Source organism: Cladophialophora yegresii (assembly GCF_000585515.1).
Source record: "Cladophialophora yegresii CBS 114405 chromosome Unknown aczIN-supercont1.2, whole genome shotgun sequence".
Lineage (NCBI taxonomy): Eukaryota > Fungi > Ascomycota > Eurotiomycetes > Chaetothyriales > Herpotrichiellaceae > Cladophialophora > Cladophialophora yegresii.
The window spans coordinates 3,452,573-3,468,054 of NW_006913046.1; the positions used below are offsets into that span (position 1 = coordinate 3,452,573).

The 15,482-nt window shown below is 53.2% G+C and overlaps 3 protein-coding genes across 3 annotated transcripts; 2 read left to right on the forward strand and 1 right to left on the reverse strand.

Moving 5' to 3' along the window:
* Positions 1-1,054: 1,054 nt before the first annotated feature.
* Positions 1,055-1,963, forward strand: A1O7_03161 (uncharacterized protein; the record flags this gene model as incomplete). The annotated part of the gene is made up of 1 exon (XM_007757187.1): positions 1,055-1,963. The coding sequence occupies one exon, from the start codon at positions 1,055-1,057 to the stop codon at positions 1,961-1,963; it is 909 nt and encodes a 302-aa protein (XP_007755377.1).
* Positions 1,964-4,133: 2,170 nt separating this feature from the next.
* On the forward strand, positions 4,134-4,832 carry A1O7_03162 (uncharacterized protein; the record flags this gene model as incomplete). Its single annotated transcript, XM_007757188.1, has 2 exons — positions 4,134-4,585; positions 4,655-4,832. 2 exons carry the CDS (start codon positions 4,134-4,136, stop codon positions 4,830-4,832), a joined length of 630 nt encoding a protein of 209 aa, XP_007755378.1.
* Positions 4,833-13,251: 8,419 nt separating this feature from the next.
* A1O7_03163 (uncharacterized protein) lies at positions 13,252-14,464 on the reverse strand (the record flags this gene model as incomplete). The annotated part of the gene is made up of 3 exons (XM_007757189.1): positions 13,252-13,473; positions 13,523-14,086; positions 14,171-14,464. The coding sequence occupies 3 exons, from the start codon at positions 14,462-14,464 to the stop codon at positions 13,252-13,254; spliced, it is 1,080 nt and encodes a 359-aa protein (XP_007755379.1).
* Between the last annotated feature and the right edge of the window lie 1,018 nt (positions 14,465-15,482).

The following is a 15,482-nucleotide window of genomic DNA, read 5'->3' on the forward strand; positions in this document are numbered from 1 at the left end:
TTTAGCTTAAGTATAGTATTAATCTTCCTAACCTATTCGTTACCTAGTTAAGTTAAAGGAATAATATATAATACCTATTCTAAGTCTAGTGCTAGATAGATCTATATAATTAAGCTCTTACTAGTACTAGTCGGTATATATAAGATAGTATCTTATTTATCCCGTAGTAAAGACTTAAGTATATCGATCTAATAAAGCCTAAGAGAAAAAGGGTATCTCTCTATAATAGTTTATATAATTTATTCTTATATATTTAAGCTATAATTAATATTTTCTTAGTTAATTATAAAAATACTTATAGTGCTAAGTATAGACTTAAATACGGATAGCTATATAAGTAAAAACTAGAATATTACTATCTTAAATACACTTATTATATCTATAAAATTTATAGCTATATTTTAAAGCTATTTCTCTACTTATTAATACTAAGAACACTTAAAAAATAATTTTTTAGTACTAAGGAGTAAGTTATAAAGTTAAAGTATATCGAGAGAAGAACGCCTCTATCTATAAGATCTAGAAAAGTATATCCGCTTTAAAAATTCTAAAAAGTGCGTTTTATAAAGCTTTAAAAGAGTTATTATTGATATATATAAGTCTTTTTTATAGATATAGTCGATAGTACGTAAAGTCGAGATATTATCTAAATATAATAACCTTTACGGTTTTCACGCGACGCGAATATAAAGTTAACCCTAATATACATATTAGAGCTCAGACCCTTCTGCGAAGGCCTGTTTCCTCCGGAAACAGGTTAGCGTGTTAGCTAAGCGCGTACGCGCCCGGAGCTGAGAGGGGTCTGAATCTGAGACAATAGGCGCCCGCCAAGTTAACGTCCTCGGCATACATTCCCCGCACGATTCTACTGTCCTGTGTAGGCAAGTCACGGGCAGGTGAATCCGGGTTGAGATCCACGTGAACGTCGGGTGACTCTGCATTTGACCATACGTGCAAATCTGCCACACAGCGATCATCCCTCGTCGGCGAATCCTCTCCTGCGTGCACATTTCCCAGGGGGCGCAGCGTCGACGAGTCCTCCATATGCCAGATCATGGCGTCGTACCTCTCCTACTTCACCTCCAACTCCTCCAGCCAGCCGGCGGCTCAGAATACCACCGCCGCCGCGGCTTCGACATGGTCGAGCACCTTTTCCTCCCGGATAGCGACCCTGCGGAAAGCGCTAACCAAAGACTCCGAGGAGGATGACCCAGACAATGAAGACTGTTCACACATCTCCAATGTTCTGCGCGCATATTACACGGAGAAAGGTCGTCCATTCCCGGAGTGGCTGCCCCCGGATCCTAAAAGGCCCGTGACGGCTCCACTCCAGCCTCAGGGTCCGTATGGCCAATATGGAAACCAATTTCCTTCCCAGTCTGGGAACCAGCAAACACATTCAAGAGGCTCTTCTGGGAGCAGGGCCGGAGGGCTATCTGATCTCTGGGACTCTGCTCCCGCAGCGACCACGGCCCCACCTCAAAGTCTCCGAGCTGCGCGGACTACTCCCAATTTCATGCGCTCCAATGACTCTGCCAGATCTCACTCAAGTGGAAATGGTGGGACCACGTCCTTTGGCCAACCCATCCCCAGCGCCAGGCCCCTTCCCAGCCAAAGAGCCGGAAGCTACCAGACAGCTCCTGCTGCCAACCCTGGAGCTATGGGCTCTCGTGATCGTCTTCGAGCTCGCTTGCAAGGTGGGGGCAGTGGAAGAAGTAGTCCTTCGTCCGGCTTGAACAGTGCTAGTCAGGGGTCATATGGTCCCGGGGTCGGAGACTTGGCTAACAATCCCTCGCGAACTGGGTCTTCTCAGCCCTACATTTCAGCCTCAGAGCCTTGGTCCACAGGCGGAGATCCGTATGCCTATGACTCGGGTGGTGGCGGTGGTAGCCGCGGTGGTAGCGGCTCCTCAAATCCGTATGCTACCCAGGATCATCGCCAACGTCCCGGCGGCCCCCGATGAGGTATCACAGCTCGGTCAGGTCCTGCGTCTGGGGTACAGGGCGAAGACCATAGGTGACGCCAGCATAGCCGTTTCAGGCGGGATTTCGACCTTGATAGGACCCGATCGGACCGCCTGGCGAGCTTCAAACTAAACGTTCCAAGCCTTGCTTACCTATTCCAACCCCATGCAAGCGAGTCCCGACAAACGAGCACCCGGGCTTTCAGGATGCCGGATATCTGGCTGGCTGGGATCGAGGAATTGGGAGCAACTTCAAGATCTGAAGCGAGATCCTGTACCGGGCCGTGCCAGCCTCGAACACCGGAGACGTCTCCCGTTGGCTCGCAGGCGAAGAAATCAAGGACGACCTGAAGCTATCGGCAATCTGGTCGTATACGAGTCGGAACGGTAAATTTCACCGTGGCTGATCGTCAGCCATAGCCAAGTAGGGAAATCTGCTTGACAGTCTGTCGGGGCCATATTTAGGGCTGCGGTACAGATTCGGGTAGGAAGACAGAGGCATAGGCCAAATGAGGCGACGGACAGCGAGTTTCATACACAGCTCATCATCAGCACCGCCCCAAGTAACAGAGGCTGAGGTGGGCCCACGCCCGAACAAGGCTAGCCTCGGCATCATCGGCGTGCAGTACGCAGCAATTAATTGAAGCTGGCCCTGACTAAGGCGGGCAGCGGTGGGGCAGCGTGTCTACCTCTCAATCACACCTCTCTTCTCTTTCACTTTCACTTTCACTCTCACTTTCACTTGGCTGCGCTGCCGATTGACTGGAGCCAAAGGTCCGACGCACCAGCCATAAAGCGTACTCGGATACGACCACTGGCTACACGCTCGCCTTCTGCGACAGGCTTTACCCGCTCGTCGCCCTGTTCACCCGTGGTCATTCGCTCCGCGTCGGCCATCGCTCGTCGCTCGTCGGCCCCCACTCGCGTCGTATGAGAGAGTGGAAGGTTACCTTCGTTCCCACCACCACAAACCACTTCCTCATTGTAGAGCGTCCCTCCCGCCGTGCCGCGCTTAGTGACGTCCGGAAATTCCTCTCCCTTCTGCCAGTAGCTGATGGCAGTCTCTGCGTCCTCACTCACCTTCACCTACCCTCACTAGCTTGCTGATCTGGCCCCCATCATGACCCCCCGCGCCATTCCACCTTGTCGCCAATGCCGACCTGCCTGCTTGACCAGCCGGCTTCAGATCGCGGCGCCCGGCACGTGGCCCGCCATACTCGGAACCTCACCAGATGACGCCAAAAGTCTCTCCGCGGCGTGCCTGAGGCTGAGGTACCCGGTGGTCAAAACCACGCTCTTCACGTTAGACGGACTGGAGGTGTAGCATCTAATGCTTCGGATGATGACCATTCCACCGCGCCTTGGGGTGGCGGCGATGGCAGGGAAACAGCCGCACAAAATGACCCCATGGTAATCATTCCTAGAGTCGTCCATTTACAGCTCTGTTCGTGCTTGGAGAAGATCACCGGAACGGCAGGTCTTTTGCTTGGCACATCACGCTTCTGCCAGAAGTTCATAATACTTCTGCAGGCACGTATGTGTCAGCCCATCTCTCTGCCATGGTTTGTTTTGTCCGTGGCCATCCAACTCCTACATTGCCCTGCGTCCTTCCACAGTCTCAACTCATCAATCTTGCTGCTGCGATCTTACTAAGTTTGCGTCCTCATTCAATACCGGTTGGCGGATCGTGTCAATCCCCCTTTAGTTGTATCATCAGCGATTACTCAAGATCGCCCAACCTCCTCCCTCGGAACCAGAACGTCATTACTGCAGCTTGTTGTCTATGGACGAGTCCTCCGATCAGGGCTCAGGAGGCAATCGCAGTACAAATACCCCAAGACGACCTCAGCCTGGTCAGCGAGGAGACTCGTCGAGTCGTATCTCTTTGCCATCTCACCCTGCTGGACGCGGTTCTCAGCCTCCATCCCAACCATCATCAGGCCTCCCAGCAAGGACCGATCCTCTTTCGCAGCAAGCAATCTCACGAGCCATTCCACATCAGTCGCCGTCCTGTCCTTACGAAGACCCCATGTCTCGGCACGCAGCACAAGGGCCGACCACGGTCACGACAACAAGGCCGCAGACGTATCAGCTTGTCTCCCCTGGCACACCGGCTGATCCTCGAACAATGAGCCAAGTTAGTCCAGGCTTTATTTTTGTAATATTTCCTATGTTTGCGGGCGTTCTTGCTTCCCCTTCCTTATGGCCTTTCTTTTGCCCCTATCTCTCTCCTAAGTCATTTCCAGTATATCTCTTGGCATATCTGGGTTCCTTGGCGCATACAACACAGTCTCGAGTCTGGCAGCTAACGAGGGTGCAGAACAACAAGGACCAATTGATCCAATCGCTTCGGACTCATCGGGTCAACACCATCACCGAGTTACGCCGTATTGAGAAGATCTTCGCATATCTGGACTCGGCCGAGGTGACAGAGCCGATGACGACGGCGTGGGCTCACTATGTCAACTCTAACAACCTGTTGAGTGAGCTCCGTGGCCTCACCAAGACATACCCATTCAGTTCTGAGTGTCTCGATGAAGCCAAAGCTCTGGTGGTGCGCGACCCGAGTAGCACCCGCAGCTGGAACTACTGCTGGCTAGTCCTCGTGAAGATGGAGAAGGAGTAAGCACCGTCCATTCTGAGACAATGGGTCTGGCCCCGAGAGTAGATCGGACGCTGACCTTGGCGCAGGAATCTCATCGCCAAACACGCGCGCGCTCTTGCTTCCAAGGCTAGCACATGGGGAGGTCGCAGGCCGACGAAGGAAGAGTTCGAACGACTTGTTGCTGCTTGCGTGGCCGAATGGACCCGCGCACTCCGGCAGATGCTCAAACATTGGGACCAACCTCCGAGCACGACGGGGAATTGAAAGCGTGCCGGTGGCCACCAGCAAGGACCGAGGGGCAAAATGAGAGTTCCCAGCTCTCGTTCTCGCCACTGGGTCGGCGTCTACGCAACCGGACGCTCATTTTCACTCGGGATGCAGAGTCCAGGGCACTGTAGCACGGGGCTGCAGCTGGTTCACGAAAGCTTGACGGTCGGGACTGTCGGGGTAAGAGTTGGGCGCAAATCTGGTGGAGTGGAGACTGGTTCTCGGCTGTTTGACACCACCGACGGAACTCGCAGGGTAGACGCTCCCTCTCTGATGGAGGTGCATGGTATCGGGTCTTCGCCAGTTTTTTTTAAATCTCTATGCCGGGAGCATGTTTGAGTAGATTGGGCCTGCGGGCACAGACCTTTGGGGACACGGAAGGCGTATCATCATGGGTGCGAGACTGTACGATTCTCTGGAATAGGATCATTAATGCTACTACGAGTACATCTCACTGGGTCCAGCCGCACTCTAGACGTGGTCGTGCCTAAGTCTGTTTCTATCATTAGGACCACTACTGCAGTTGTCCAGCTGCTAACAGTTTCAGATCCTAGGAGGATAATATGTGAAGAGATGCAGGGGTCCATAGAACGGTGCGGCTCCCCGGGCAATGGCACGAACCCAGCACACGCACCTCAAAGTATGTAGCCGAGCCGAGCCTGTCATAACGAAAGGGTATACGAAAAGCCGGCTCTGGCGCACAGTGATGGGTGGTCACGACCCGGCAGGACATTGTCGGTTTCCTAATCTGGCAGCTCACCACCTCGAACATCTAACGGCTCGCGTCTAACAGCTCCTGCAAGTACGGACAAGCGAGACAAACATGCTCGGTGGGACTACAAGAAGAAGAAGGTCGTTGACATCATTCTGCGGGTTTGGGGGAATATCTGCTACCTCTTTCGGCCCAGGCCGACCACCAGCCAGCGCGATAGTCAGGACGCTTCTGCACACATCTGACAAACGCCCACCCGCCCACTAGGCTTAAGTCTAGGTCTTCTCCGTCGGAAAAGGCGAATTTGGACGATCGCGGAAGCTCGACGTGTCATCTTTGGGCGATGTAATAGTGGCAGTATCGCGGAAAGGGCATGATGAGGGCGAAGACCAGCAACGGGACCCGATGCTCGTAGTCGCACGCGACTTCGACTAAGCGACCAGCGCACGATCAATTGGACGCTGCAATTTACCGGCAGCGGACATCGACGTCTACATCAGGATATACGTTGATGTGTCAGGCTCTGCCACCCCTCGAATCACGGTTGTCGGCCCCATGCATATCTCGGGCCTCCCAGCCTGGAACGCTTCGCTCCGTGCATGTAAGGCTAACGGTACCTGCCTCAGATGCAATAGTTACAGGCTCTTGTTACAGCACCCCTAGTCCCCAAGTCTCACCGCTCGGCACACACCGTCTTGGATGACAAGGAACGTGGTCGACGGTATTGCCACTCATAGGTATCACGTAGTGGCCGCACGACCACATCGCGTCTTCTCACATCACCTCGCCACGAAGCGATTACATAACCAAGTTCTACTGGTCAAGCTGAATCATTCAGAGCGGCTGAGGCGTGCTCCGTACACGGTAAAGCGATCCATGAACGCTGGGGCTGGGGACGACGATGATCGGCACAGGCGAAGTCTTTCCAGAGAAATTGCTGACGGATAGATCGATGAAATCGTGACAAAATCACAATGCCCAGCATCAGACCAGACAGACCATGACGCGACCACGGAATCTGGCAAAACAACATGAACGGCGGGTTGGTTCGAAGTGGCCACCGTGCAACGACGCTGAATAATGATATACTTCTTAGGGGACAAGGCGTGGGCGGTGATTGGCCCACGGGAACCCTACCTTTTGCCCGAATCGGCAAGCGCGGCTCCACCGCAGTTACAAGCTTCTCACTTTGACTTCACCCGCGACTCGTCGCCTTCATGACAGCATTCCCAAGAGCAACGGCTGCGGTGCCTGTGTCGGTAAATGGTTTCACTCCGCCTGAATCACCAGATGGGGGACTTGCAGCGCAGCGCCTGAGCCCCATTTTCGGGGCATCTTCCAGAACGACCGGGTCTGTTCGCAGCTTCAGATCGGCATGGGCTGCAGACACGACTGATGCTATGTATCAGAAAGTCACCCACCTGTCCCACGTGAGCGGCACAAGGCTGACGTCTCGGAGTTGGCCACCTCCACAAGTGATGCACATTACGCAGACGACCACGGAGGACCGTTGAACTGTCCCACCACGAGCCACATCCAAAGCCCGACCCCGGCCGAGCCGCCACATTCTCGGAAAGCCCAAGGCATAAGTCCTGTCCTGTTCGAGAAACAACAGATCGACAGAATCCTGCCATGCGATACGCGCTCATTTCTTCCCGCTCTTGCCCTCAGTTCAGGCAACCCCATCATCATCGGCACTAACAAGAACGAGACTACGTATTGGGATCATCGACTGATTGGTTCATTGGCTACACCTACCGCTGCCCGTCCACCACATTGTGCTCGATGCAATCCTTTCGGGGCAGTTGCGACCGACCACCTTACCAGTCATTCAGTGTCGGTCTAATGCGGTCATCACCATACTGGCAACAGCACAGCGGTGAGGATATATGTGCTCCTCACATCCACATTGGGGAGCAAATGTACCCTCGAGGGGTCCCTGTCTCACGAGTCGCGTTTAGAAGGATGAAACTCCACTATTACGCCCATGGTCCTGTGAAGCAGCTATTCTTACGTTCTGAAGCGATCTGTATCCACCGCTGGTGGCTCTCCGGACTTTGACAGTCAAGGTGTCCAGTCAGCTTTCTCTGCACATCATTCCAGCATGGTCATTCGAGCCTGCATATCTATACTTGACTAGAATATGCAACTGGAATCCTTCTTGTTTGGTCCTAACCTGGCTCGCAACCACGCGTCATCAGAAGATCATGATCGGCCCCACGCTCTGCCAATCGACCGCGGAATCTGCACCGAGCAGTCACCGACGAGCAGAACAGAGGCCGTCTGCGCCCCGGACGTTGACAGCGGGGACTTTCCACATGTGGCAGGCCTGATTCAGGACGATCCTCTTGAACCTCTCGCGATTCAGGAGTGTCAGCCTCGAAGTGGTACTCCATTGTACGAATGCGGAGGATACATGGTATCGTCAGCAACAAACTGTCCCGCAGGAGAGAAAGACGTGGCATGGTCGGGAGCCAGCGCCTCGGCCACACACACCTCCCGAGCTTTTTGCATGCCTGCATAAAGCTTACGTGCCAAGCAGATCCACATACATGGCCAAGCGCTCTTCCGCTGTGGCGAATCCGAAGAGGTCCCTGCTTACATATGCATCGAGACCTTTCGAGTGATTGCTGACCTAAACGACCCCACTGCTGCCTCCATATGGTTTGATTCGACACTGGGGACGATCGTTGGCCGGCACATCGTTTCCAAATGTCGTGGGGCCCAGTTCGAGGAGTCTCGCCGAGCTTGTGGCTTAGATCTAGTCCTGAACCACCACTAAAGCAGCCAGCCACATTGATTCGTGCTTTACCATATACCTGACTGCGGCTTGCACAGTACGGTATCGGTAAACCAGCAAGCACATGCGCAAGACGCTGGAGGCAGTTCCACTTTCGGTGAGCCGTTTGCGCAGAGGCCCATCCTGGAATGAGGATAGGGCGAGCAAGAGCAAGTCCAAACGCACTGATGTGGGACATCAACGGCTTCAATCTGGACCCCTGACTGATAGGGCCATATTTCCTGGTACGCCGAAGGAGTGCTGATTGGTGCCCTGCTCAAGACGGCTGCGAGGATACAGACTGGGTCCGCACCTCAGGTCAGGAAGTCCTATTTGTCCCGACGCCACAAATTCCCGCTTCGACTATACTGCCGCTGCCGGAAGACTGCGTATATTGGGATTGGCGGGACAGTGCACCGACCCTGTATGACCCGTCTATCTACATCGAATCAGCAATAAACTAAATGCGCTCACAGAAATTCCTAGCTTGCGATGAGTCAACTACTGTGCTGCAAGCATGTCGATATGCACCTCGAATCCTGGCCCTGGTTTAAGCGAGTTTTTCGAGATCGCTTACGAGAATCATGTCCGTTTCGAGTGCGTACATAGCCGACAATGAGCGGCTTTGTCCCCGAGACTCCAAGAGGAAACAACATCTCAGTAACGCTTATCTCGCCCAATCCGGCTTGTCGGGTGAAGCCGATGAGACTGCGAGGTCTCTATGGACTCAGCAGTTTGACCGAATCGGTTCGTCGTCTTTGTCATCGATACACACAATCTTCGCAGTGGCTGACCTCTCAGACTGCCTTTGCAACTAGAAGTTCTTTTGGATCAGAGCCTGCATCATGGTGACCTTACGACCTGAACCATCGCAGCACCGATTTCTGGGCTCGACGACTCTCCCACGCTTCATGAGTCAGCACCGGCCCGCCCCTGGCGGGCTCCACTATCCGGCGCCGGTGCGACGCAAACGACAAGCTTCATGTCTGCCTGGTCTGGGTCAAAACGTCCTCAATGGATGCGCACACTCCTCTAGCGAGCAGCGATGTGGCGGACCTGATCCTGGCATCCGGCTAAGAATGTTCGTGGTATGGCGTCTATGGAGGTAGATGTGGGGTTACTCTTGTGCACCCTGCCCTCCACGAAAGGACCGTTCGCTCCATCTTCTTCCAGGTCCTGTACCGACACCGGAGAAACATGAGTCACGATACCCTTGACTGGACAGGAGACCTTGCAGCCATACCGACGATAGGCAAGCATTGTCCAAGATCCAGGATGCCCTCTTGCCTGCCCTTCACAAGCAACTCTGATTTTCAACCTTGATGTCTTGCAGGAGTTTTGCCACCTGCCATTTCCGTCATCGAAGCCCGTGCAATCATCTCATGGCTGATCAGCGAGCAATGCAACTGTCTCATGGCGTACTAACCCAAGGTGCGACGCCAGGGACTCCTGAGCCTGATATGGACTTCATCAATGACCACATGGAGACGGTGACTCCATGGCTGCGTGGCCGGAAAAGGAAGGTCACGGCAGTCTACATCAATCACGGCTCTTCACGTGAAAGCGCCCTGGAATCGTCGGGGAGGTCGGTGAAGGTTCCGGTAAGTGAGAAGTACCTACTTAACCATCCTTTTCCTCGGCCGTCACTCGGCATGCAACGGTACTCCTGTCTGGACCACCTTTGAGCAGTGCGGCCGTCTTCTCGAAGAATTTCTCCTCTCGGTGAGCGGCCCAGAACGCTTCCACCCGTTTATCCAATGGCTTCGATTCCGGCTTTGCTTTACGATATAACCTCCTCGCTTCTACTCCGCGTGTTGTTGCTCTTAGTGGGCGAATCACACCTTTCTTCCACTAGAAGACAGCCGGTGCTCGAAGGGGCTAGGGCAGCCTAAGCTGATGACTGACTGTTGCTTCAAAGACACTGGCTTGCATGCTGGGATGGCACAATCGGCCCCGTCAACCTGGTGGAAGGTGAGTTTCAACCACGAAAATGCTCTCCGTATATCGCATCCCGACATGTGCCAACTATTGTCACACCGTACGGCGATATTCCCCTAGACGGATGCTAATTTAAGAGCTTGGAGATGTCTTGTTCTTGCCGCACATGACCTGAGCCGTGCTAGAAGCAGTGGCATATGCCTTGGATGTCTTTACTGGGCGCACTGGGCTCATTCCACGGATGATTCTAAAGTCGGTTTGTGGCCAACAGCGACCAGGGAGACTCCCTCATCGTACGACCACGAAGTCGTCTCGGCTCTCACGTCGTGATAAGCGCCTTGCCCTGCCCCATCACGACTCACGACTTTAGGACAGTGCCGTCCCAGCTTCCTCGGAACGAATTCCTGAAGAGGCCCAGCGATGCGCGTCTCCTCTCTTACTTTGTACTCATGAGTCTCTAGACGCACGTATGATGTAGTCGGGAGGGCTGAAGGAGGATAGCGACTGTACATACATACCTACCTACCTAGGTATACATATATACTTCCTTGCTTACTTACTTACTTAACATACGTGCTTACATGTTTCTGAATGGCACATACGTACGTCTGTCCTTATTTCCACGAAGCTAGTCCGCCATGGGTATCGTGACAACCGCGCCGGGCGGACGTCGTGAAAAGAACAAATACACACACACACACACACACACACACACACACACACACACACACACACACACACACACACACACTCTCGAAGACAATGTCATTGTCATGTCATGTCATGTCATTGCACGTCGTGTAGAACTTCAAGTCTGCTGCAGCAGGCGGATATCCTGACGGATCGAAGGATGCGATGCTGACGTGCTGAGATGGGCGGGTTGAGCGTCCACAAAGCGGCCTGCCTGTTCGTTGACCATACTACAGTACGTGAATTGCAGGGTCCTAGCCAGGGTGTTCACACTAGAATAAAGTCCTCAATATTGTCAGGCGCCCGAGGCTATGCGGAAATTCTGTACAGTACAGAGCCCTCGATCTTAACAACGTACGCTACACGCTCTACTAGGCACCCAGAAAGAAAGTCCTCGACTTATATATTTGTCCCCTATCGATGTCTGGTCTGGCGTCAGCACGCCGAACGTGGGGCCATCCTATGTAGTAGCACCCGCTCGCGAGCTCGACCTGGACGTTGCTGAGCCGAGTCCTAATGGAGCACAAACGGACCGGACCGTCTCACCCGAAAAGAACCATGACCTCGTCCCCTGCTCTGGTGGTGTCTGGACAGAGACACGGCTGGCTGCTTGAGGTGCCCCCTCAATACCCGATGTTTCCATACGTGCTGAAGCGCCCGTCACGTGGCAGCAAGAGTCCTGGAATGTTCTCCCTCAGGTCGACGGACAACACCATGGTGAGGCTACCAGACTCTCAACACGCATATAGCAAGCAAGTCGAGATTATTCACCCGTCACGACTGTTTGGGCCTATCTCTGTTCTGCGATGTTTCCAAGCTCGTGCCCGAGGTTGTCGTCAAGCGCTAATGGAATAGGAGCGCATTCGACAATGGGGTCCATAAGGACATTTTGGAGGGGTGACCTGTAGTCCTCCGTACAATAGAGTGCCAGGACTCCTACCTTTGAAAGCGTCGAATGTTGAAGCCTTTGGCTGTATATGAGACCTGTTCTGTACGAGCAAACATGCGGCTCATTCCGGCCCGACAACGGAATCCGGTTCTTTTCTCTTCTCTGGCCTGGAGGGGAGGGAAAAGATAGGAGACTGTCGCATCCATTGATATGGTGGAGTGTTGCGCTCGCGTAAGGGGCCCGCACAGTTATGCTGTAGGCCAGCGTGCGGCAGAACTGGCCGAATGGTAAATAGTCTATTGTGCGGCAATAGACATAGTTCGCTCTGGTAGACTTAGGAGAGCTCAACCAAGACTGTGGAACTCTCCTGTGAACAGTCTCCTATGGACGTCGAGAATTGGGTGCTCTTTGGAGAAAAGTCGTTTACGGTATCGACACTAAGGTGCGATGGGTGGCATCGTGCGCGGAGCACAAGTAAGGTGGTACCCAATGGTCGACAGCGGCCAGCAACGACACCGGAGTATCTCTACCCGCAGATCAAAGTGATCAAAGCTCGAGCAACATCACCTCTCGACCATCTGGCCGCGAAGTAGCCGAGACGGCCCGAAAGCAGCCGCTCTTGCTATGCTAACCCGCAGCCGCCGAACCAGCCTCATTCAAGGAGGCATTGTATAACATCCAGGACACGGTTCTAAGTAGTCCACTCTCTTCAGCAGTCGGTCTGCTTTCCGATAAATCCTGATGCTGCTCCCATGTGGCGGCAGCTTTAACTTGCGGTTCAAAAGTTGGGAGTTTCTGAACTTCTATCAACGTTTGCCCGCGCCGCGGATGTAGTGGAATGCTGGCTTGCTGCCATGATCTTCTTCGTCGAGCCAATCAGACAGCTCTTTGGCTTCGCTATAAATCGATCCCATGATGGGTATTCGCTTGCAATTCAGCGTCATCGGTCTGGTTGATGCAGCTACCAGGTCCTTAGTAGCGGAAGATCGTCTGAGGAGGCGGCTGCCGAGATATGCACACGAAGCCAATCCAGGACTGTCGATACTCGCAATGCGTCACACCAGTAGGGTCTTGCGCTGGTCAAGCACGTGCGAATAGCGGATTGTGGCTTCCATGGTGATGGGAATCTGCCCTTTCTGGTTTTGACGTTCGATAAAAGGTCCGATTTAGCTTCGTTTCAGTCCAATACCATATGAGAGCTTGGTAACCGAAGCCGGGATTGATGTCCGCGGTTTCAGATGCCACGGATGTCCTCGTCCCAACTGCCCTCAGCCTCAGCCTTGCAACTCTCGACAGTAATATATTGCATGAAAGTTGGGCTCTGGTGAGATCTGAAAACGACCAGTCGAAGCCGGGAAATCTGAGCTAGCAGGTATCGGCAGCCACTGAGTATCTCTAGGTGACATATCTAAGCTTTTGGACCTGCGAGTCGGGTGGCGACCGTCTTGACCGCAGCTTCCTCGCGGCTCAAGATCCACATGAACAACATTTGTATGACGAAAGCATAAAGCGCCAGAAAATAAGTGCGGCGGTTCTTTTGCGCTCGTGCAACAGTGTAGGAACTTCCGCCTCGCATGGCTGTTGGGTCCCCTGACGCATCGGGTAACAAGACATATTTGAGAGACCGGAGCTGCAACAGGTCAACAATCTGATGACTGGAGAGTGAGACGGATACGTACCAAGAAAAACCCGTTTGCGTACCAGGTGTACAGGAACAGAGTCCAGCCCACCCAGTTGTTTGTACCACTGCCACCCGTAAGGAGCTCACTGCCAAAAAGAGTGACTATGACCCCCACAAATTTGTAGCCAGAGTACGCGACGAGGTCAAGGAGCTGCGAGTCATTGGTGATGCTGAGCATATACATTGCAATTTTCAGAACGATGATCTCGAAGATGATGACGAAGATTGCCGTGCTAGTGATGCTACCTAATAATTCGGGGTGGAATGACCCTCTGACTCCGGCCAGCACGGTTGACAGGAGAATGTAGGTAATCAAGGCCATGATCGGGATGTACATGTCCGGCGAGTTCAGGTCATCTCGTGGCGGGAGATAGTTGAAGGAGTACGATTGTTGAGTCATTGTGCCGTCAGCTGTGGTGGAGGAGGTGGTCATTCGAGCTTGCTGCCGCGTCCATGGCTTATGCCGCCAGGGAAACAGGACGAGCAGCAATTTCCGCACGACGTATGAGTTTGACACGTTGAAGTAGTGCTTCAGAGCTGAGACTGAAATATACCGGTTCAACTGTACCGAAAAATGTCAGCCTTCGCTCCTCTTGCTAGGAAATAGCCCTCATCTCTCTGTCCAAAGCGTTGTTCTGACACGTACATTCTGCTCCATATACTCTTGCCCGGCCTTCATTGCATGCTGTCCGACTTGGAATCCCATCTGTGCCGTTGGGTCGGAAATAAAGTTGAAGCTCGGTCCAAACCCTGCGCCTCCACCTGCTCCTGCGGGAGGGGACTGATAGGGATTTCCATAGCTGTTTAGCTGGGGTTGTGATGAGTTCTGGGAGGCAGGTGGCGGCGGCGATCGCATCATGGGTACTTGGGAGATGTGCTGAGGTCGGGGATGGAACAGTTCTGGGGATTTCTGGGGCGGAGAGAAGGGTTGCCGCTGCATTTTGACGAGGTTCGACGGTGATGTGTAGGCAGAATGTGCCTGGGTATTGTGCAACCTAGATGTCGAAGTGTCCGAAGAGACAAACTGTCACCACCGAATCTTGAGACTTCGCTGTCCACAAACATCTGGAAATGTGTCTCGGTCGCAGTTTCTCCGCGTCCGAGTGTCACCCCGTTGCTGTGCTCCGCCGTATTCGGTCTTGGCAGCAAATCCGCTTCATCTGCGAACTGTGCCTTCACTTTGATCTTGTCTAATGCACAATCTCGGGCCCAGCATTGTTTGATTATTCCACGAGCTCCGGCAAGGTTGGGCCCAGAGGCTCGATTCTAGCGTCATACCCGGAACATATTGGCTTCGATATTACTGGGGATAATGGCACTTCTCGGATATCATGGTAGAGTCTATCGGAATATCCAACAGGACACAGTCCTTATCGTGGGCTAGGCTTCCATGCGTTTGCTCTGCACCCCTCTAACTTCTGGTGCACGATATCAGGATGATTTCTCCAACCGAGGCAACATGGCTGCCAGGCGACAAGTTGCGACTGCGGGATTACTCTGGCCAGAATCCATGGTGAGCACAGCTAGATTATACTTACGGCACAAGCCATGAGCAGAAGCAACAGCACCATTGTTTGGACACGCAATCCACCAAGTCTAAGATGACTCGACCCGCAGGCTTGCGCGCGCATAATGTGTCCAGACTTTCGTGATGCCTTCCACAACCGCAACTCCGATAACGTTCATGGTTGTCACCCCTAGCGAGACAGCAGCGAGTCCCTTGGCCCCAATGCGACGGACCCCGAGCACGGTGACCAGACTGTGGAAATATTGCAGCAGGTAAATCAGGTCAAGGGCAAAGAATGGGATATCATTGTTTGTGTCTCGGCGGTCCATGTCGCGGGTAGTTCGGAGTCGGCGTCAGCGCCGTTGCATTCATTTTCACGGTAACCTGCTCGAGTCCAACCACGATGTTCTCGCCAGCTGGTGGCATCTGGTAAAGCATTCTATGGAACAGT